Source organism: Colobus angolensis, unplaced genomic scaffold, assembly GCF_000951035.1.
Source record: "Colobus angolensis palliatus isolate OR3802 unplaced genomic scaffold, Cang.pa_1.0 Scaffold151, whole genome shotgun sequence".
Taxonomy (NCBI): domain Eukaryota; kingdom Metazoa; phylum Chordata; class Mammalia; order Primates; family Cercopithecidae; genus Colobus; species Colobus angolensis.
In genome coordinates this window covers 3,442,512-3,462,095 of record NW_012114611.1, presented here as the reverse complement: position 1 = coordinate 3,462,095, position 19,584 = coordinate 3,442,512, and the positions used below count along the sequence as shown (strand labels likewise).

Genomic DNA, 19,584 nt, shown 5'->3' with positions numbered 1-19,584 from the left:
GAGGCAGGAAGGTGGGAATGGGGGAACGGAGGCAGGAAGAGGGAATGGGGGAACGGAGGCAGGAAGGTGGGAATGGGGGAACGGAGGCAGGAACGTGGGAATGGGGGGACGGAGGCAGGAAGCCCTGTTACCTTTGAGAAGAAGGGGCATGAAGGGGATGACAGGAGGGGAGAGCTTGGCGAGGGCCAGTCGGTACACCCGGTGGTTCCATGAGGGATCCTAGGGGAAGAAGCCACACTGAGGGGGTTGCACACAGCATAAGCCACCACAGACCCCACCCAACCAAGGAGGGGCCACATGCCCATCCCACAGCAGGTGCAGAGGCCCCAGCTCAGCCTCTCCTCAGCCCCAGGTTTCACCCAGGCTCTGTCACAGGCGAGCATGGGGCTTCCAGTCTCCCATTAGCACTGAGAAAATTCACAGCACTTAGAGGGGCCCCAAGTTTCTTGGAAAAGTCTGTCTCTGTCATCTCTCCGTCCCTTTCTGTCCCTGTCTCTCTCTGTCCCTCCCTCTCTCTCCCTTTCTCTCTCTGGAGAGTAAACTCCTTTGAACCCCTTGAGCCCCACGAGGTGGATTTTCTCTCAAGAGCTCCCAGGCTATGCTGGTGAAGTACCTCTTCTCTCCTTCTCTCCAGAACAGTCGAAACCCTCAAAATCCTCAAAAGTTCCTGGAGATGGGAGGTTCCACCCCCAAGTCTTTCCTCACCTCTTCTACAAGCCCCTCAGAGCTCCTGAGGGGCAGACAGGCCCTGGTGCACCATGGGCGCTCCATGCCAGGCCCCTGGGCTCTGGAGCCCCTGACGCTGCCCTGGTACCTCAGACCCCAGGACCAGACACCCACATGCTCCAGCCCAGTCTTCACACAGGATCTCCTGCCCCCATGCAGACACACACTGAGGGCCAGAGTGCACCATGCAACCCCTATGCTAGTGCTGAACATCCCCTCCTCAGCCAGCTCCCCAAACTCACAGGCCGGAGCTAGGCCCTGCGCCAAGGTTGGGAACCCTGAAAGTGACAAAGGACAGGTATAGGGGCTGTGGGGAAGCCAAGAGTGAGGATGTCTGGAGGGCAGGGCCGAACCCAGCTGATCCTAGCAGAGCCAGGCCAGGCAGGGCTGAGCACTCACCAGCAGCCTCTCGAGGGCGGAGTACAGCTTCCGGACTTTGTGTGGCAGCCGCTGTGAAAGGGAGGCAGATGAGCAGCTGCTCTGGGGGAGGCCCAGCCCCATCCAGCACTCCCAGGAGGGCCTGAGGCCTGACCTCAGGAGGGGGCCGTCCAGACCACACTTACCTCCCAGGTGTGGGCTAGGCGGCTGATGGCCGAGTTGCTGAGGCCAAACATGACAGCAAAGAAGGAATTGAGATTCTTCTGCTCCTTGAGGCTGTGAGCAGAAGACCCAGAGACCCTCAGGGTCAGGGAAGCAGCCACCCCTACAGTGCCCCCAGACAACAGCCAGGCCAGCCACTGCAGAGACCCAAGCTGGATGGGGTGGGAAGGCAGAGACTCCAGGAGACCCAGGGAACAAATAGGGTGGCAGATTTGGCAACATACTAAGCAAAGAGGGGGGTTTAGGAAAAGGTAGCCTAGGGACTGTGGCCACGCCCCACCCGCTGGACAGGGACTCACTGGGCCGCCAGCTTAATGAACTTCCTGAGCAGCTGGGCCCGGGGGCCGGGCACCGGGCAGAGACACAGCTCGGTGGCCACCCAGTACTGCAGCTCGTTGAAGCGGCGCATGAAGCGCTCCAGGTTGGCGGTGGTGACATCCCGCAGATGCTGGGGGCCCAGCGCATAGTAAATTAGCTCCACCTGGGCAGGGGCAGCAGGTGAGGTCAGTGAGTGCCGAGCCGAGCCGGGCCTCCCGCCGCCTGCTCTCCTCCCCCAGCTCTGCCTCCCACACCTGGTGGATGCTGTTGAAGAGGCTCCAGTCGTGGTCCGTCAGCTGGCCTGCCAGGTCCTTGGCACTCACCAGGTCCAGCCCCTCAGCAGAGCCCACAGTGGGCCCCAGCTGGTCAGGGTGTGGGGTCTGTGGGTGAGAGAGTGCTCAGGGGGCTGCCTGAGGAATCCAGGGAAAGGCACAGGGTAGGGGGAGAGGGTTGGGGCAAGGACTCTATGCTCATGTTAACAGGAGGGTTAGGAGGGCAGGAGCGGCGAGTAGAGGGTGTCTAGGGGCTACAGCAGCTGGAGGATAGGGCTCCCCAGTGCTGAGACCCCTCCTTTTAGGCTCCTGTCTCCTGGGGAACCCCTAACTAGGGCAGGTCCTCCTCTTTCTCCTTGGGAGCTCCCAACCAGTGCTACCAGCCCCTGCCCTGCACAATCTTGGGAATTCCCCCATCAGCTGAAGCCCACTCCTTCCTCTGTGTGCTGAGGACCCAGCAGCAGCCAGAGCCAGGCCCTTCCTCCCTCTTCTCCCTGGGACCCTCCCCCGAATCCACCCCTTCCAGGCTCAAAATAGATCTCCTCCCTGGGCCCTGGCACCCTGCCTGGTCCCTACCAGCTCATGCACTTCCTGTGGGTTGACAACAAAGAGCCGCTCATTGAGCCCCAGAGATGTGGCCACACCACGGGCATCTGGCTGCAGGCCAATGGCATCTGCAAAGACAGCAGTGGCAGCCTGGGTGGGGGAAGGGAGGGAGGCCAGGGACCAGCTGGAGGACAGGGTGGAGGAGATGTTTGGGAGGCTGGGAGGTTGTTTCTCCTCGTAGCAGGGTTGAAGTCCTGGGCGGGTGCTCAGAACACACAGGTACATGTGCCCACGCAGCCACGCTGCCCAGGAAAGCACATCCAAGAGGATGAGAAAAGATCCTCAGTGAGTCAGGAAGAACCTGGGCAGGGTCTGATCCTCCCTCAGCCTCACTTTCCTCCCTGGTAAAATGGAGACAATAAGACTTGCCCTGACTATTTCATAAGTCAAATAAAACCACGTATATAAATAGTAGCTATAAGTACATGCTATGTAGAAAAGCCCTTTGAAAACTGGGAAGTGTCTTACATAAGCCTTGGTGTTGATTTTCATCAGCTCCTCATGGACTGGGGCTGTGCTTGAGTTCCCAGTCCCTACAGCAGTGGCCTCCAAAGTAAGGTACATCAGATCATTCATGTGCCCGGGAAAAATATGAGCTCTTCTACTTACATTTATTTTTTTCTACCTGCTTTGCATTTCTACTCCATCAATTTCTATTTTATCTATCTTTATTATATTAATGTAGTAATATATGTGTATTACTTACAAACAAATATTCACACAGTGGGGTGTGGGTTTTAATTAAATATTGGTTATTGACATGGGTGTCAATCCAAGTGCTTTGGCGATCAGTGCTCTAAACAGTGCCTGGCACATAGTAGGGTCTCAATACACATGACCTTTGGGCAACTGCAACTCACCAGATGGCCAGCAGAGGGCAGTGCTTCCCAGGGCAGGGCACACAGGTGCCCTTCAACACTCCCCACTTACTGAAGGGAGAAGGCTTTTCTTTTCTCATCCCCACTTCTTGAACGCCCCTAATTCTTATCTGCCCTGGGGTCCAGCTGTCAGGCCTGTGCCCTCCGCAGAGAATGGTGGTTTTGAATGTTCCAGGTTCTCTGGAGGCCCATCTTAATAATCCTGAGCCCACCATGTTCTCAGCACTGACTTTGTGGCAGGCCCTGTGCTGCTTTACACACATTAGCTCACTTAGTAGCCATTACAACCCTGTGGTAGATACAATTACAGTCCTCATCTGACAGGTGAGGAAATGCAGGCTCAGAGAGGTTAAGCAACTTCCCCAGCATCACAGCTAGTAAATGGTGAGCCTAAGATGCCTTCACACGTCTGGGAGTCCACAGTCTATGCTCTTAACCATCAAGCTGACCTGTTTTACCTGCTGTGGTATCTCCAGCTCCTAACATGTTGCTGGCTCATAGCTGATCCTCAAAAATGTTTGCTGAGTGACTAAACAAATGAAGACTACCTAAGTTGCAAGACCAGCTACTCTCACTGTGTGAGCTTGAGGAATAGCTCACACCCTTTGAGCTTCATTGCTCTGAAAATAGAATAAAAGTACCTGCACCTCATGAGATTGTTATTATTTCATATTAAATGACTAAACACAAATGATGATAGTAATAGCAGCTAATAGTTATGTATCATTATGTGCCAGGCACCATTCTAAATGCTTTCATAGATGAACTCATTTGATCCTCACAGTTCCTCCAGGGGGCAAGTACTCCTAATATTCCCATTTTATGGATGATAAAACTGAGCACAGAGAGATGAAGTACCCTGCCAGAGGACACACAGATAGAGAGCTAAAGGGCTGGTGCCAAATGCAAGAAGCAGGCTCCAGAGCTCATGTTCTTACACACTGCATGAAATGCACTTCAAATAGATGCACTCCACCTCCCATTAATGCTAGCCATCATTCACACTGTGGAAGACGAGAAAGATGACAATGATGACAATGATCTTGACTGGGGGACCTGGGCGCACATCCGACGGGCCACCCTCCCTTGGGGTCTATCCAGGGGCATAACTCACCACCTGCAGAATTGACCTTCACCAGCACCTGCCCCTTGGTCCAGCCATCCTCCTGGGCCAACGCCGCCATCACCTCTCTCACAGACGCTGTCACAGGCAGCTGCAGGGTCAACACTGAGTGGTCCGGCAGGCAGATGTCATAGGGGACTAAAGAGGAGACCAGACTGAACTGTGGGAAGGGCCGCCTGATCTCTACCCCAGGAGGGAGAGGGCAGTTATTGCAGTAAGGGTGGGAGGGATCCCCAAGAGGCTGAGCTGCAGGTGGGGAGGCCCTGAGCAAAAGAAAGGGGTACAGGAGGCAGATGTGGCCAGCAGCCTGGAACACAGACCCTGAGGAGTACAGCATGCCACCTTTGCCCAGGCATACCCAGGTCAAAAGTGACGACAGCAGGACAAGAGAGGCAGAGACAGCAGGGTGCAGATGTCAGGCTGTGCCCGACTGGCTCAGACCACCAACCTTTATCCCCAACTCGGATGGCACAGCTGCTGCCAGGAAGGGGCTCGTCCTGGTTGGGGAGCCAAACAGGCAAGTTCCGGGCCTGGGAGGAAGAGGAACGAGAAAATAAGACTGGGAGGACGAGAGGAGAGCATGGAGGGAGGGATTGTGAGGGCCCTGTGTCACCAGGAGCACAGGCACCACACAGCACTCACACCACCAGAGGACTCTGCCTGCCACATTCACCTGAGCCCAGGTACGGCACCTGGGACCAAGGCTCCAGGAGAAGACACACCGTGTCTAAGGGCGGGGCAAATCCATGCCCCTCCGCGTGTGTGCTTCTGCCTCTGCCAGATAGGTCCAGAGCAGTTCTGATAGGAAAACTCTTCAGCTGTTGACTTGGATTGTTTTTCCTTTCCCTCCAGCTACCATTTGCTACAAGCCAGGCATTATTCTGAGGATCTAAATATTCACAATGCACCTTTGACAAAAGCATTATTATTTCCATTTATGGATGAAATAAATGAGGCTCAGAGAGGTTAAGTAACATGCCCAAAGCCACACAGCTGCTAACTGGCAGAGTTGGAATCCCTCCTGCTCCTTTCCCCCTCTGTGCTCCAACACTGTGCCAGCGGCCCTTTCCCAGTGCACAGCAGGGATGCAGTGCGTGGAAACCACCGCCAAGCCCCTGCTGGTGGGGCAGCACCTGCCGGGCAAGGCTCCTGACGCAGGTTCCCCCTCCCACCCTGCTTTTTTCCAACTCTGGTACTGACTCTATCCCTCCTCCCAGCTCTGCGTATGGCAGATCCTCCAGGTTCAGACCTCAATCCATTGCTCTTGCCTACATTTCCAAATCTCAGGGCCCCCTGCAGAGTTCCTCACTGCCTCATATGTCGCCTGTACATGGGTGATTCCCAAAACTACCAGCAGTGCTGAACTCTTCCAAACCCTGGTCTCAAACACCCCCTGGATCCTTCCACATGAGTGATCCATTACCTCACACTCCATATACCCATCGGATCCTTGCATCCTGCCTCCCAGACCACTCTGCTCCCCGGCCATTCTCCCAGGCTCCAGGCTCCTCCACACTTCCTGTAGCTTGTCATCTTGCTTTGAGGATTCTTCTTTGAAATGGGTCTCCCATGCCCCCTCCTCCCCTGCCCAGGCTAATTTCAGTTCCAACTGCCCACGAGGCCTCTCTCCTTATCTACTCCAATGGCCCAACTATGCTCTTCCTCCTCCCTCCCAGGTGCCTCCAACCCTCCTCCTCCAGTCTGCCTGACCAGAGCCCCGTGAAGCTCCCGCCCTCGGCTTCAATGGCGGCCACTGTCTGCTGGAGAAAGCCCAGGCTCTTTAGCTGACCTATTCAAAACACAAATCAGACTTTGCCAACCTTGGCTCAAACCCCTTCAGTGGTCTGCACTGCCATTAGGACAAAGATCAGACCCCCTGGCCCTGGCCCATGGGGCCCTGCCCACTTCCTGCCTGCTCTGGGGTCCTGCTCTCACTCTCGCTCCTCAAGGGATCCTCCTCCTGGGTTCCCTTTCCTCCTGGGTTCCCTTTCCTCCTGGGTTTGCCTGCCAGGTATCCTCTTCTTCCTCCACCCTCGCCCCCTGCAGCTCTCAGCTCCAGTAGTCGCTTACATGGGCCACTTTCCCTGAATTTGCACTGGAGTCGGCTCTTCCCCTCCCATTTTCAGGAGCCGACTCCAGTCGGAGGAGCCGACTCCAGTGCAGATTCACGGAAAATGTCCCGTGTCACTGCACATCACGGGTTGTTTAACTGCTCTGTCCCTCGCCTGACTGCAGCCCCACAGGCCAGGGCCGAAGTGCAGCATCAGCACCTAGCACAGTGCCCAGCCCGCGAGGGCGAGCCCACATCAGTTTCTGAGTGTCAGCCAAGAGCCAGGCAGCATGTGAGCAAGGAGAAGCGGAGGTGGGGGCCCGCAGGAGGGAAGTCAATCCTCCAGTGGGATGGGAGAGACACCAAAGGACAGAAAGCAAGTAGGCAAAGAAAACAACTCCACCTGGCGAGAGTGCTTTGAAAAAAATCACAGAGGACACCATGGCAGAGTGTGGTGGGGAGAAAGGGGAGGGTGTTCCAGATAGGGAGATGGGAGGGGGCCTGTCTGGGAACCCAGCATTTGGCTGAGATGAGAACAAGAAGGATCCTGTCAGGCAGAGCCAGAGGAAGACGCTTCCGGGCTAAGGGATAAGTACAAAGGTCCTGAGGGGATAACAGGCTTAGCCTTCGGAGGAGAAGAAGCCAGTGAGAGCCTCCAGCAGGCAGAGGCTGGGACGCACAGTAGGGTGGGAGCACGAGGAGCCTGCTGGCCGGTGAGGCCCTTGGATTTTATTCCCAGTGCAGCTCTCGCCACCACCAACCCAGTCTACCTTTCCAGTTCTTTCTCTCACCATTCCTCAACCAAATCCTGGCTGCAGTCACATCTTCTCGTCCCCTCTTTGCTTCCCTTTAAGCCCCAGCTGAGAATGGCCTGGGGCCACCTCTGACTTTCCAGGGAGGGGCCTCGCCTTCCTCTGAGCTCCCATAGCACTGGCCACCAGGAGCCCTGTGGGCCTCAGAGGCCAACTCCAGCCACCATTCCTCATCTCCCAGGCTCTACCTGTGGGCATGAATTACCTCCCAAAAGGAATAAAAGGCCCATGGAGTCAGGGAGTGGGGGAGGAGGGAGACCACCTTAGGCCTCTGCGCCTCCGGGCACGGCCTGGCCCAGGGCACCACATGCAGCCAGGGCCCTGTGAACACCTGTCACAGACTCAAGGGTGTGTTTGTGGGAGGAGAGCTTCCCACGCACACAGAGCCCCTCAGGGTCAGGGGGTGAAGGAGGGGCCTGCAGTCCAGGAGGAGCAGAGGAAAGAAGCTGGGGCCAGGCAGACACCTTCATCTGAGGAGATGCATTCCCACAGCCATTCTCCAACCTGCAGACAAGAGAGAAGGGAGGTGAGCAAGCCCGGCTATTCCTGGGCCGGCAACAGGGAGGCCCTTGGGGCTCTGGAATCCCCCCGGCCCTCACCAGCGGTTCAGAGGTAAGCACGACCAGGTAAGTATCACATAAAGAGGGGCAAACACGGTCTTGAAACCAGGCCCCTGGACTTTGTGATTTTCCAAGGCCAGGAGGGGAAGGAAAAAGTTAAAGGCAGATGGAGACCCAGGGTTTCAGATCAAGTGCTGTTTCAGATGAGCTCCCCACCCCCCTGAATCTCAGCTGCTCCCGTGGGAACACCTGCAAGGGTGAAGGTAAAGTCTAGGAAATGTACTGGGCGGGGCTGGCAGAAACTGGCACTGAGGGTATTTGGTAATAAATGCATGCCCAATGGAGGAAGTGAGAACAGCAGGTACACTCAGGATATGAGAATGAATAAATGAATGAGTGCATGATGCATGAGAATGGATGGACATGTGGCGTGAGGGTGAACAGCAAGGGGACTGATAAGAACAAGGAATTGAAGTAAGTGGTTCAGCCTGGATCTGAAGACAAGTGCTTGACTCCAGAGCATATGCTCTTGGTCCCCGTGGCACTGCCAGTTATGGAAATGACAAATTAACGGAATCAAAGCATCACCTGTGGTGTCGCCGCCTCTCTGGCCACTGCTCCCTCAGCAGGTTGCTGAGTCGGGCATCCCTGCCCACCAGGTCTGAGAGTTTCTAAGAAGAGCCAAGATGCACTGAGATGGCTGTAGCTGCATCCACTCCGGGCAGCCCAGCCCTGCTGTACCTCACTCCCAGGTACCTGGAGGAAGCTGGTAGCCACAGGGTCAGTGTGGAGCATGGAGCCATACAGGGCCACCCACTGGCTGACCAGCCGCAGGATCTGCTGCCTCTTGTTGCAGATGTAGGTGCTGCGCTCCTGCTCACTGCCACCCGCAGGCTCCGCATGGAAGGTGGGCACCAGTCAAGGGAACCACAATATCCAACCAGGGCCACCCACCTGAGGCAAAGGACGGGCAGGATGCCCAGGCCCCAGGCAAGCTGGGCCTGGCAGCAGGCTGGCATTTAGAGGACTCAGCACAGCCACGCTGGTAAGATTCTCTCAACCCTATGCACCATCCTATCCCCTACGCACACCATCCCCGTGGGGGCTGGAAGGATATTGGTGCAGAAGGGCGGCACAGAGTTGGGCGCTGGGCATGAAGACCCTGTGGGTCAGGAGGAAGTCGCTGAGGAATGTCTCTGTAGGACAGGGTAGGGGGATGGGAGGAGGCTTCAGAGGCCAAGTCTGCTGAGCACAGGTGTATGGACAGACGGAAGGACCCTTCCCCACATCCCACCACCTGCAAGGTACCAGCAGTGTCCAGCCCCTGTGATAGTGCTCCCCACTAAGCCAAGAGCACAGGTAAGAGGACTTATTGCCAACCACTGTACAGACCCATCCAGCATTCGGTGAGGTCAGATGCAGGGTACCTGGCTCTCTCCCAGGCTGCATGGACCACCCAATGAGTCAGAAAGCAGGCAGGGTGTCTCTTGCCCTTACCTGTTGGGTCATGAGCACTGGAATCTGGTCCCATGGCCTCCAACAGGAGCTCTAGGATCTTCTCTGGGGTGCCAGACATCACTGTATACCTAGCAGAAACAGCCAATCTATGGCACTGGTGCCACCACTCCCCACTCCCACACCTGAGCAGACATCAATAACCAATTATATCGTTTTTCTCAATTAGCCAGCCCTGTCCCGCCTTAGGGCAGGGAGGAGACTGACTCAGTGGGTGCATCCTGGTCCCTCAATACCTCCCCATCCACAGGTGGTCAGAGGGCAGGGATATGACGCAGGGGAAGGGAGCAAAGACTGGGAAATGAAAGGAGAGACAGTGTGGAGAGGGAGCATGGCAGGTATGTTACCGGTTCCTGCCTAGGGTTGGGGGTCGGGATGGGCCGGCGCCCTGAGAGGCTCTCTCCAACACCAGCACCACTTTGCCATGTTCTTCCAGCCGCATGGTCTTTGCCTCCACATCCTGGAGAAAAGGCCACACCCCATGCTCAACACATGATGTTCCAGCTGTAGACTCTCTCATCTAGCTCCTTCGTTCCAGCGCCTGAGCCCCATGAGGGTCCCACAGGGACCCACAGCCCTTCTCCCACCTCTGACTTTGGCTCCACCTCCTCAGCCTTCCCTTCCTTCCATGCGTCCTTCCTGCCCCACAGCCTAGTCCCCTGCCCCGTGCACATCCGTGCTTCCCCTGGTCTCCCACACTGAGCCCGAGGTCACTGGTCTCGCTGAACCCCTGCTGTGCCCTACAGGCTTCACCTTCTCACACATACCCAGGGCCATGGTCCCCACTGCCAGCCGTCATAGCCCAGCATCCCTTACCTGCCCTGCTTCTTACAGGCCCTCTGCTCTGGTCCCTACTCCTCGCCCCACATCACTTCTCTGGACAAACGGCCCCTGCCCTCCCCGACCCCAGCAGCAGCACCTTGATGATACGGTTGAAGTCCTGCTTGTCCACACGCAGGAAATGACAGTTGTCTTCTCGCAGGATGATGGTGGCTGCCCGGGGTGCATCATTCACCAGAGCCAGCTGTCCAAAGTCATCTCCCTCATGCAGGGTGGTCACCAGCCCCTGCAGCCAGGCCTCAGTCTCAGCCCACCCCTGCTACCCCCAGCCCTTGCCAGGACAGACCCACAGCAGGAAAACAACCCAGACAGGAGACACAGAGGGTCAGCAGCAGTAGACTAACAAAGGCACTACCCATGAGGAACGGACAAGGGAGCAGTTAGGACCCAGGGCACTGGGGCGGGGAGGAAGGAGGGCTCACCTTGCCATGGGTCACCACATTGACAGATCCCTTCCAGATAATGTACCACGAAGTGCCCTTGTCCCCCTGGCTGAACACTGACAGAGGCATACCTCAGACCAGGCCCTCCTGGCACCTACCACTCCTTCACACATCCTTCTGCCCATGTCCAGGCCCTGTGCCTGGCTTCTTGTGCCCTGCTGGACTTACACACGGTCCCTGCCTTGCTGTGTGGTTCAAAGAGCAGAACGGCTGCTAATTCTCGCTTCACCTGTGTGGTGGAGATAGGAGAGTCAGCGGTGACAAGTTCATGTGCAGAGCAGCCAGGCTTTTGCTAGGGATGTGGTTAGGTCCAAAGACACAAGTGCTGAGGGACAGAGATGTGGCCAGGTCAAGCCTTCCCAGGATTTGGCAGGAGACAAAGCAAGTGGAGAAAATGGGCTGAGAGAGGCAGAAGGGTTTTCAGACAGAGTAGCGCTGGGGGCAAGAAATCAGACTGAAAATTTCCAGCCATAGATGGAAGTGGAGAAACACCCTCTGGCCCAGCAGTTGAGTTTCAGGGAAGTCACAGGAAGAGGAGATGCCTGGGAGAGGGCAGGGCTGGGAGGGGCGGGACTGACTGAGTTGGAGAGGTGGGCTACAGCCTTGATGTGCAGCAGCTCCTCAAAGATGAGGTCCAGCTCTTCATCCGTGCGCTGACCTGGGCTGCAGGGACAGGAGGGATGGGAGCACTCCGTGAATTGTGGGCCCGCCAGGCGCAGGGAGCCACTCCACCCACCCAGCCGAAGCCCAGACGGTGCCTCAGCAGTGATGGTTATCAGCAGCGGTTTAACCTTCACTGAGTGCGCACATGTGGCAGCGCCTGTGATGAGCATTTTGCATGCATTGTTTCACAACAAGCCTAAGGAGCAGTTCAAGTATCCTCACTTGACAGAACAGGAACTAGCATGGGGAGGCTCAAGGTCACCCAGCCAGTAGCCGGTCCAGCTGGAATTTGAACCTGGACCCACCGGACTGCAGTTTCCAAAACTCCCTTGCTTTCAGCCACAACTGTACCTCTGAGTGAGAAGGGTCCTCAGAGATCCCCCTGGCCCAACACCCTCATTTACAGAGGAAGAAACTGACTTGGGGTCGGTTTGGGAGTGTGGAGGGATCCAGGTCACACAGTGAGTCCATGGCAGTCAGGGCCAGGGGCTTCTGGGCCAGCCAGGTTCCCTTCCCTCCACAACAGGTGAGAGATTTCCCCAGAGATCAGTGTGAGAAACCATGGAATCTGAGTGCTGTGTGGGGTCTGGGGTCACGGGGTGCAGGGATTCTGACTCACGGCTTTCGAAGTGCCACAGTGAGCAGGGCATCAGGCCCCCGCTGGGAGAGCAGGGCCACAGCTTCAGCCAACTCCTCCTCCATCTCATGAGCTCCCACGGGCTCGGGCTCGGGCCCGGGGAACCGGTAGAATTGGGCATCTCGGTCCTGGAAGGCCCAGTCGTGTTTCACTGGGGGGCAGAGGCCCAGGTGTTGGGGAGGAGAGGAAATTGAGGCCGTGTGGGTATGAAATCCCACAGCAATGCCACCCCTCAGCACACTCCCCAAGGAATGCCTGCTTCCCAGGACTGCCCTGTCCTGTCCCCATCACTGCCCAGCCCAGCCCAGGGCACCCATCCTGGGCTCGGGCTCACCATGGCAGAGGGCACCTTCATCCAGCAGCACCTGGCAGATTCCCACAACTTGGCTCCGGGAATGGACCCCAAGTCCCAGGGCCAAGATCCCATCCACCAGCTCCCGGCCGGAGCAGCACTGCCTATGGAAGGTAGAAGGGGACAGGCCAGTGGAAGGAGGGTGGCAGGGAGAGGGAGGAACTCTGCATTAGAAAGGCACCCTCTAAGGCCCAAGCCTGGTTCGTCCCTCTGCTAGAAGCAGGGTGAGGCCCAGGTGCCTGAAATAGAGTGGAACGGAGAGAAAGCAAGGAGGCTGGGCAGGGACGCAGCAGGGCCTCCACTCACCGATAGAGCCTAAGGTGGTACTTCCGGTCTCGGATGAGGTTTGGGCAGGTGGCCAGCAGTTGCCGATGCAGCTGCCTCCCAGCCCTGAGCACCCGCTCTGTGGAGGCCTTGGAGGGAGGAAGGGCACAGCGGTTCAGGCTCTGAACCTCTCATGGTGCTGCCTGTCCCAGCTCCACCCCACCCAGGCTTCTACCTGCTCCAGGCTCTCGCTGAAATCCAGGGACTCCTCGCTGTTGGTGAGTGGTGTCTGGAGGCAGCAGGGAAAGTGTGCACATCAGTGTGAGGCCTTCAAGCCCAGCGCTTGGACACCTCCCCTCCCCCATCACTTCCACTCTTGCCTAGGCCCCAACCCCAAATGCATCCATGTGGCCCCATCACTTCCACTCTTGCCTAGGCCCCAACCCCAAATGCATCCATGTGGCCATTTATTCAGCAAATAAACAAATATTCACTCAGCACCCTGTGCCTTGGGCATCGCCTCTTCCCACCCTGCCATCCTGATCACCAGACCCAACCCAAGGACTGCCTCCCTACAGATGAGGGCCCCAAGGCACCCATTCTGCTTCCTCAGGGCCCAGGGGCGCCCACACCCCCAGGTGAACTGCTGCTGTTGGGGGAAAGAAGTGAAGGGGCTGAAAGAAGCATGAGGACATGAGATAAGAAGGCCCGTGAGACGGAAGCCAGGATGTGAGCAGCTCAGGAAGCCTAGGAATGACCGCTCCTGGGCTGGGGTCACAGGCCTGATCCCCAGCCAGCTTCTGTGCCCTTCCACAGACCCATGAGCAGGTCTCTTGCCATCTCTGGGCCTCAGATCAGCCTGGTAGTTAAAAACACAAACCCTGGAGCCAGGCTCCTGGATTCAGATCTGCTCCCCCACTGATTGAAGATGTGACCTGAAACAAGTGATTTCACCTCTCCCTCCCAACCTGAGATTCCTTAACTATAAAATCTATAAAGCACTAACGATACCAACTCATGAGGCTTTGGGAGAATTAAATGAGCTGCTACACGTCGAATGTTTAAAGCATTGCCTGGCATAGAGCTGTATGCACATGTTAGCTAGTACTCATCTGTGAGGCATTAGGGTGGGGCTGCTTGCTGGAAAGTGTCTTTCTTCTCTGAGACGTTGCTAGCCCATGCCCTGCAAGAGTGAATAAGTCCTTGGTGGCACACAGGACTGGCTCAGGAAGACGCACTTTGTCACGGAAACACTGCTTAGTAAGCATTCCCTGCCCTTGGTAACAAGCCATTTGGAACTCCCGGGCCTGTATACCCTGGAATAATGGCCAAGAAAGCCCCTCACGACCCTTCTTTTCCTGCCACCTGAGAACTGGGGTTTATGGGCATCTCTGGACAGGATACTCTACAGTCTATGAGCCGTCTCAAAGAGCTCACTGTACAGTTTACAAAGCACTTTACAGTTTACAAAGCACAACCACCCCCTTGATTTCATTGGATCTCATGTAAAATAGGATCAGATGTAAAATTACAGTTTACAAAGCACAACCACCCCCTTGATTTCATTGGATCTCATGTAAAATAGGATCAGATGTAAAATAGGCAGAGCAGGCATTGTCTCACCTCTGTAACTTACGAGGAAATAAAAGCCTGGAGGTGAGGTACCTTGTGTAACTCAGTCGCACACACTTGGGACAGCCAGACAGCTGTGGAGAAGTTCAAGTTCCCACCCAGAAGTGCTCCCATTCTCAGTCTCCCCACACCCACCCCACCTATCCCTTTCCTCTCGCCTCACCAGCCACCTCTCTCCTAGCTTCCCATCTGCCCTCGGGTCCCTGAAAAGGACCTGCTGGGGAGTTGCAGTACAACCAGGCCTGGTGCTGGCAGGGACCTGAGCACAGGCATCTTGGCACTGCGTGCCCAGGCAGAGGCCTGAGGTCTGGCATGCGCAGGCGCCTGGCCCAGGGCTGGGCAGAAGTCACTAGGTGTCCCAAGGGTATCCCTGCCCGGGTCATGGGGCCGAGCTCAGTGCCAGACATACAGCCCTGGAGACTTAAGGACAGGAAATGAGGAGGAGGAGGAGCCAGGGAAGGGAGGAAGGGCAGGAATGCTACCCAGCCAGCCCCCTGTGTAGGAACAAACAGTGCCTGAGTGCTAATGACTTGTTGTTGTTCATGTCAAAATGCCCAGGTGGCCCCAGTCCCTGCCCCAACTCCCATTGGAGCCCACAACCCAGGCTCCAGCACCAGCCCCCTTCCTGGTATTATTCTGACCTGGAAGAGGGCACATTAGGAGGGGAGGTGCTGGGTCACATGGCCAGGCTGGTCATTTCCTGTCCTTCCCCAGGGGATGAGCATGCAGGTCAGAGAACAGGCCCTAGCCCATGAGCACCGAGGAAGGGACCTTAAGGAATCCCTCTCATTTTGACAAGGAAAGCAAAAGCCCAGAGAGATCACACAACTATTTAGAAAGGTAAGATTCTACTGAGTAACTCTGCTACTGGTGCTGACCCCAGAGGTACGTATTTGTTTCCTATTTCACAGCTAGAGAAAAGAAAGCTCCAAGGTTCTACAACCTGCCCTAACTGTTGGTCAGTAAGGGCACCAGGATTCATACCTGTGTCTGTCTAATTCCAAAGGCCATGCTCTTAGCGTTACGCCCTGCCGTCCGTCTCCCACGATGCCTATCCCCATGTTTCCTCAGCTTTGTGCTATGGACACAGACAGTAGAGGTATTCTGCCTTCAGGCAAGTTCCGTGGGCAAGTAAGTTTGGAAACCACTGGGTTAGACAAAGGTAGATAGGTTTGTTACTCTACCCTTTCCGTGCCCCCAGGATGTCTGTGTGCATGGCAACCTTCTAGGATGGCATGGAGAGAGGGCTGCTATTCAAGGGCAGTGGTCAAGTATACGGGCTCCACAGCCAGATGCTTGGGTTCAAATCCCAGCTTTTGCATTACCATCTGGTTATGTGAGCTCGTGCTGATTACTGAAGTTCTCAATGCTTCAGTTTCAGTCTGTAAACTGGGGCTGATGATAAGAATAGTACCTGTGACAAAGGGTTATGAGGATCAAAAAGTTAATAATATAAAGTACTTGGAATGGTGCCTGGATCATAGTAACCACTTAGTAAATGTTAGTTGACTTGATCAGATGTTATTATTTCATGATGGGCCCTATTACCAGGACATAGTGCAAAAAAAAAAAAAAAAAAAAAAAAAAAAAAAAAAAAGCTATACCATGTCAGTTTCAGGGTTCTCAGTTGGGAAGAAGCAGCTGATATGGGTCAAGGTGAAGGTCCTCACCCACTCCCTCCTCTCCTTCCTGAACAGGAAGGTTTCAGGGTGGAAGAGGAGGCGCTAACTCCCCTGGCACCAGCACTGTGGCCTGCCCCACCCTCACTCCCTGTCACTGAATGTCAGAGCAGGGCTGGAGAGACAGACACAGAGCCAGACAGCCTGGGGACCTGTCAGACCAGTTCCCTTGGGCCATAGCTAATGTGTTAGGCTAAAGCTGCTTGTGGTGGGACAGGGGAAGGAAGGGTGCATGGGGTGAGGTGATGCCTTAAGGTGTCAGTGTCACTATTTGTAGCAAGAGAGAAGTGCAGCATGGTGGTTACGTGGTTATGAGTTGGACTCTACAGCCAGATTGCCTAGGACCAAAGCCCAGCTTTGCCGCTTAGCAGCTGTGTACCTCTGAACCTGTCACTTAACCTCTCTGTGACTTCGTTTTCACATCTGTAAAATGGAGATGATGACATTAATACCTATCTCACAGGGCTGTTGTGAGAATTATTTGATATGATAAAGGTAAACCTCTTACAATAATGTCTGGCACATAAGTACTGTATAACTATTAGCTGCTGCTATTATTTGGACAGATTGGATGAAAGTGTGTTCTCTGAGTTACGAAATAGGGCCACTTCCCCAAAAACAGTCGCACAAAGAATCATCTCAGACTTCCCTGAGCTAATAGAACCCACCAGAGGTCACTGATCTTGCCCCTGCCCCCAGACATCAGACAAGGTCTCACCTCCCCCCTCATGTTTTCCAAAGATGTTCTTCCATTCCATTCCACTGTCACCTTTGCCATAGCTGTTAAGTCTTATCTTAGTCTGTATCTAACTGCAAGCTCTCCTACTGTAACCCGCTTGCATTTTCTCTTGTCCTAGTCTAGGTAGGAACAGAAAGAGCTGTCTTCAGACTTCTTCTCTGGGAGGTTAATGGGTTTTCCCCTTGGCTTTCGAAGAGGGAGGTCTGGCATCGATAACTGGCAGTGCTGTCTTCCTGGGACTCGGGCTCCACCCCTTTACTGTGGGTGTGCGTGCTCACAGCTGGCACTCATTCATTCCCTCAAGGAAGCCTTCCCTGGGCTAAAGGCATCATCAAGAGGTAAGAAGTACAGCTTCACAGGTACCCAGAGCCTCTCAACCATAGGAATGATGGAATGAAACCTCCCCACCCTAGTCCCCAAAGATGGTCATCAGAAGAGGGAGTGGCCGCCTGCCTCTAAACACTAAAAATCTAAGTTCCCTCTAGTCACCAACGCCCGCCTGTCAAGGAAGGGCCTTGTTTCTGTGCCTTTGACCCCATTTACACTCCAGCAACCTTCACCCCCACCTCTCCAGCCTCCCCATGCACACCAGCCCTTCATTTCTGGGGGCTGTGGGGAGTCAGGAAACAGCCTGGTGGCCTCCTCCACTCCCTCCCAGACTTCAGGTCCCAGGGGATCCTCCAGTGACCTCATTGTCCTGGCACCTGACCTTCTCCCTGCCCCCTACCTTGCCTCTACAAGCTGGGAAGGGGACAGGAAATGCACAAATAATTATAGCCTAAGAGGGAAGGAGGGAGGGAGGGTTCCAGCCCACTGGCTCCAGGCAATAGGTACAGCCAATGACCCGGAGAAGAGAGCTGGAGGGGTAGCAGGGGAGGACCCAGGTTCATGATAAGGAAGACCCTACTAGAGAACAGCTCTACCAGTACTGACACCTGGACTCTCCTCTCAATTCTGATTGCAAAGAGGAGCCCCTCATCTTGGTGGGTCTCAGTTTTTTCAACTCAGCCTCAGCGTAAATGGCAGTTGGGCAAGGTAGGGGGAAGGAGGGAGAGGGTAGTGGTTATTCTACTCGAAAGGACTTGCCAATAAGAAATGAACTCTCGGCTAGGTGCAATGGCTCATGCCTGTAATCCCAGCACTATGGGAGGCTGAGGCAGGCAGATCACAAGGCCAAGAGATCGAGACTATCCTGGCCAATATGATGAAACCCCATCTGTACTAAAAATACAAAAATTAGCTGGGCATGGTGGTGCACAGCTGTAGCCCCAGCTACTCAGGAGGCTGAGGCAGGAAAATCGCTTGAACCTGGGAGGCGGAGGTTGCAGTGAACCGAGATGGCGTCACTGCACTCCAGCCTGGTGACAGAGGAAGACTCCCAGTAAAAAAAAAAAAAAAGAAGAAGAAAAGAACAGAAAAGAAAAAGAAAAAAGAAATGAACTCTCCTGGCCAAGCGCGGTGGGTCACACCTGTAATACTAGCACTTTGGGATGCCAAGGCAGGTGGATTGCTTGGGCCTGGGAGTTCAAGACCAGCCTGGGCAACATAGCGAAACCCGGGTGGACACATGCAGTAAAGACATAACTGAATCTCAAGCTAAGATACTCTATTTAGTCTCTGCTGATTTGGTTAGTACAGCCATTATCTTGCCTCCCAAATCCCACCATTCTTTCCCCTTCCTGCTCTCTCCTTCATTCTTTCAGGTCTAGAAATGTTTCTCACTAGCAAAGGGCACTTTGGTCATCTCAGATTCTCCAAATGTCTCAGAATCCTTCCCTGAGACCCCAAAGGCAGGTACCAAGCAGCATCCACATGACTACCTCACCCCAAGCCCAAAACACAGAATTAGCACAGTTCAGTAACTCACTAAAGGAGAATGCTGCCACAGTGACATACCTAAGAACCGTAACCAAGCTTACCTCACTCCAACCCCTTGACCTGGCCCCTATACCTCCCACCTCCACCTGGAGAGAACACACAAGCACCTAACTCAATGCCTGGCTCACAGAGGTGACAGATAACAAATCCCGTTCCCCTTCCCCCTATGCCCAGAGACATTTGGGCAGAACACACACACAGACACACACTTTGCAGCTGTGTGAGCCACCCACGCATACTGCAGACAAGCTTCCTGACCCACTGTCTAGGGCAGCTGTACCACTCTAGACCCCCAGAGCAACCTGGACCACCAGCAGCATGCCGAGCCACGATCCAGGCCCCCCTCTAGCCCTGGTACTGACCCTGGCACCTGGGCAGGTGAAAGGGACTCACCCAGCGCAGCCCCTGGATGCAGCTCGGACGCTGGTGCTCCAGCAGCAGCTGGTAGGAGCAGCTTCGGGGCCGGTGCATCTTCCTCAACACCATGTTGAGTAGTGTCCCCTCCGGCACCACGTCAGGGAGGGCTCCCACCCGCGGTGCTCCCAGAGCTGGGCTATCCTCCACAGCCAGGCCCACCTGCCAGCAGCTCTCACCTGGCCAGCCCACCTGTGACACGGGGAGGAAAGTGGACAGCCATGGGACGCGACTGGGGCAGCTGGACCACAGTTCAACTGCCCCAGGCAGAACTACTTCCTTAGAGTCCTCTGGACTGGTCAGGCGGAGGTGCTGCAGCCCTGCCAGGAGCTGGGGGGAGGAACAGGAAGACCTTTACTGGGGCCTGCCGGTCTGGCGCACTTAGGGGTCTCCAGCTGGCTCTTGGAAAAGATCAGGCCCTTTTTAGTCCTCTTTGGAATTCTGTCCCATCTCACTGCCCATGCCCCTGCAGGGATCTCCACCACCTCCCAGTATGAGGCTATAGATTCACTGGGTCTCCCAGAAATGCAGCTTCGGCTCAAACTCTTCTCCCCTCCTCCTCAGCCCTGACCAACCCTCTCTC

At 55.3% G+C, this 19,584-nt stretch overlaps 1 protein-coding gene and 1 long non-coding RNA gene across 3 annotated transcripts in view; one reads left to right on the top strand and one right to left on the bottom strand.

Moving 5' to 3' along the window:
* The window catches only part of LOC105507674, a 4,201-nt gene extending 920 nt beyond the window's left edge, over positions 1 to 3,281 (top strand). The window contains exon 2 of the long non-coding RNA XR_001001135.1: positions 536 to 3,281. This is a non-coding gene — a long non-coding RNA (uncharacterized LOC105507674). The remainder of the gene's footprint in view (positions 1 to 535) is intronic.
* The window catches only part of RAPGEF3 (Rap guanine nucleotide exchange factor (GEF) 3), a 34,697-nt gene that overhangs the window by 2,567 nt on the left and 12,546 nt on the right, over positions 1 to 19,584 (bottom strand). The window contains exons 2-24 of one of the 2 annotated variants that reach the window (XM_011936275.1): positions 18,981 to 19,193; positions 12,895 to 12,948; positions 12,702 to 12,808; positions 12,378 to 12,499; positions 12,026 to 12,194; positions 11,322 to 11,406; positions 10,912 to 10,972; positions 10,723 to 10,799; positions 10,380 to 10,526; positions 9,808 to 9,920; positions 9,443 to 9,531; positions 9,063 to 9,141; positions 8,702 to 8,852; positions 8,534 to 8,616; positions 7,850 to 7,889; positions 4,972 to 5,053; positions 4,515 to 4,661; positions 2,493 to 2,590; positions 1,899 to 2,024; positions 1,626 to 1,807; positions 1,290 to 1,380; positions 1,126 to 1,176; positions 132 to 219 (exon numbers count right to left, since the gene is read on the bottom strand). In XM_011936275.1, the coding sequence (XP_011791665.1) occupies positions 132 to 219; positions 1,126 to 1,176; positions 1,290 to 1,380; positions 1,626 to 1,807; positions 1,899 to 2,024; positions 2,493 to 2,590; positions 4,515 to 4,661; positions 4,972 to 5,053; positions 7,850 to 7,889; positions 8,534 to 8,616; positions 8,702 to 8,852; positions 9,063 to 9,141; positions 9,443 to 9,531; positions 9,808 to 9,920; positions 10,380 to 10,526; positions 10,723 to 10,799; positions 10,912 to 10,972; positions 11,322 to 11,406; positions 12,026 to 12,194; positions 12,378 to 12,499; positions 12,702 to 12,808; positions 12,895 to 12,948; positions 18,981 to 19,193 (2,455 nt within the window). The remainder of the gene's footprint in view (positions 1 to 131; positions 220 to 1,125; positions 1,177 to 1,289; positions 1,381 to 1,625; positions 1,808 to 1,898; positions 2,025 to 2,492; positions 2,591 to 4,514; positions 4,662 to 4,971; positions 5,054 to 7,849; positions 7,890 to 8,533; positions 8,617 to 8,701; positions 8,853 to 9,062; positions 9,142 to 9,442; positions 9,532 to 9,807; positions 9,921 to 10,379; positions 10,527 to 10,722; positions 10,800 to 10,911; positions 10,973 to 11,321; positions 11,407 to 12,025; positions 12,195 to 12,377; positions 12,500 to 12,701; positions 12,809 to 12,894; positions 12,949 to 18,980; positions 19,194 to 19,584) is intronic. The other variant, XM_011936276.1, reaches the window with a different exon arrangement.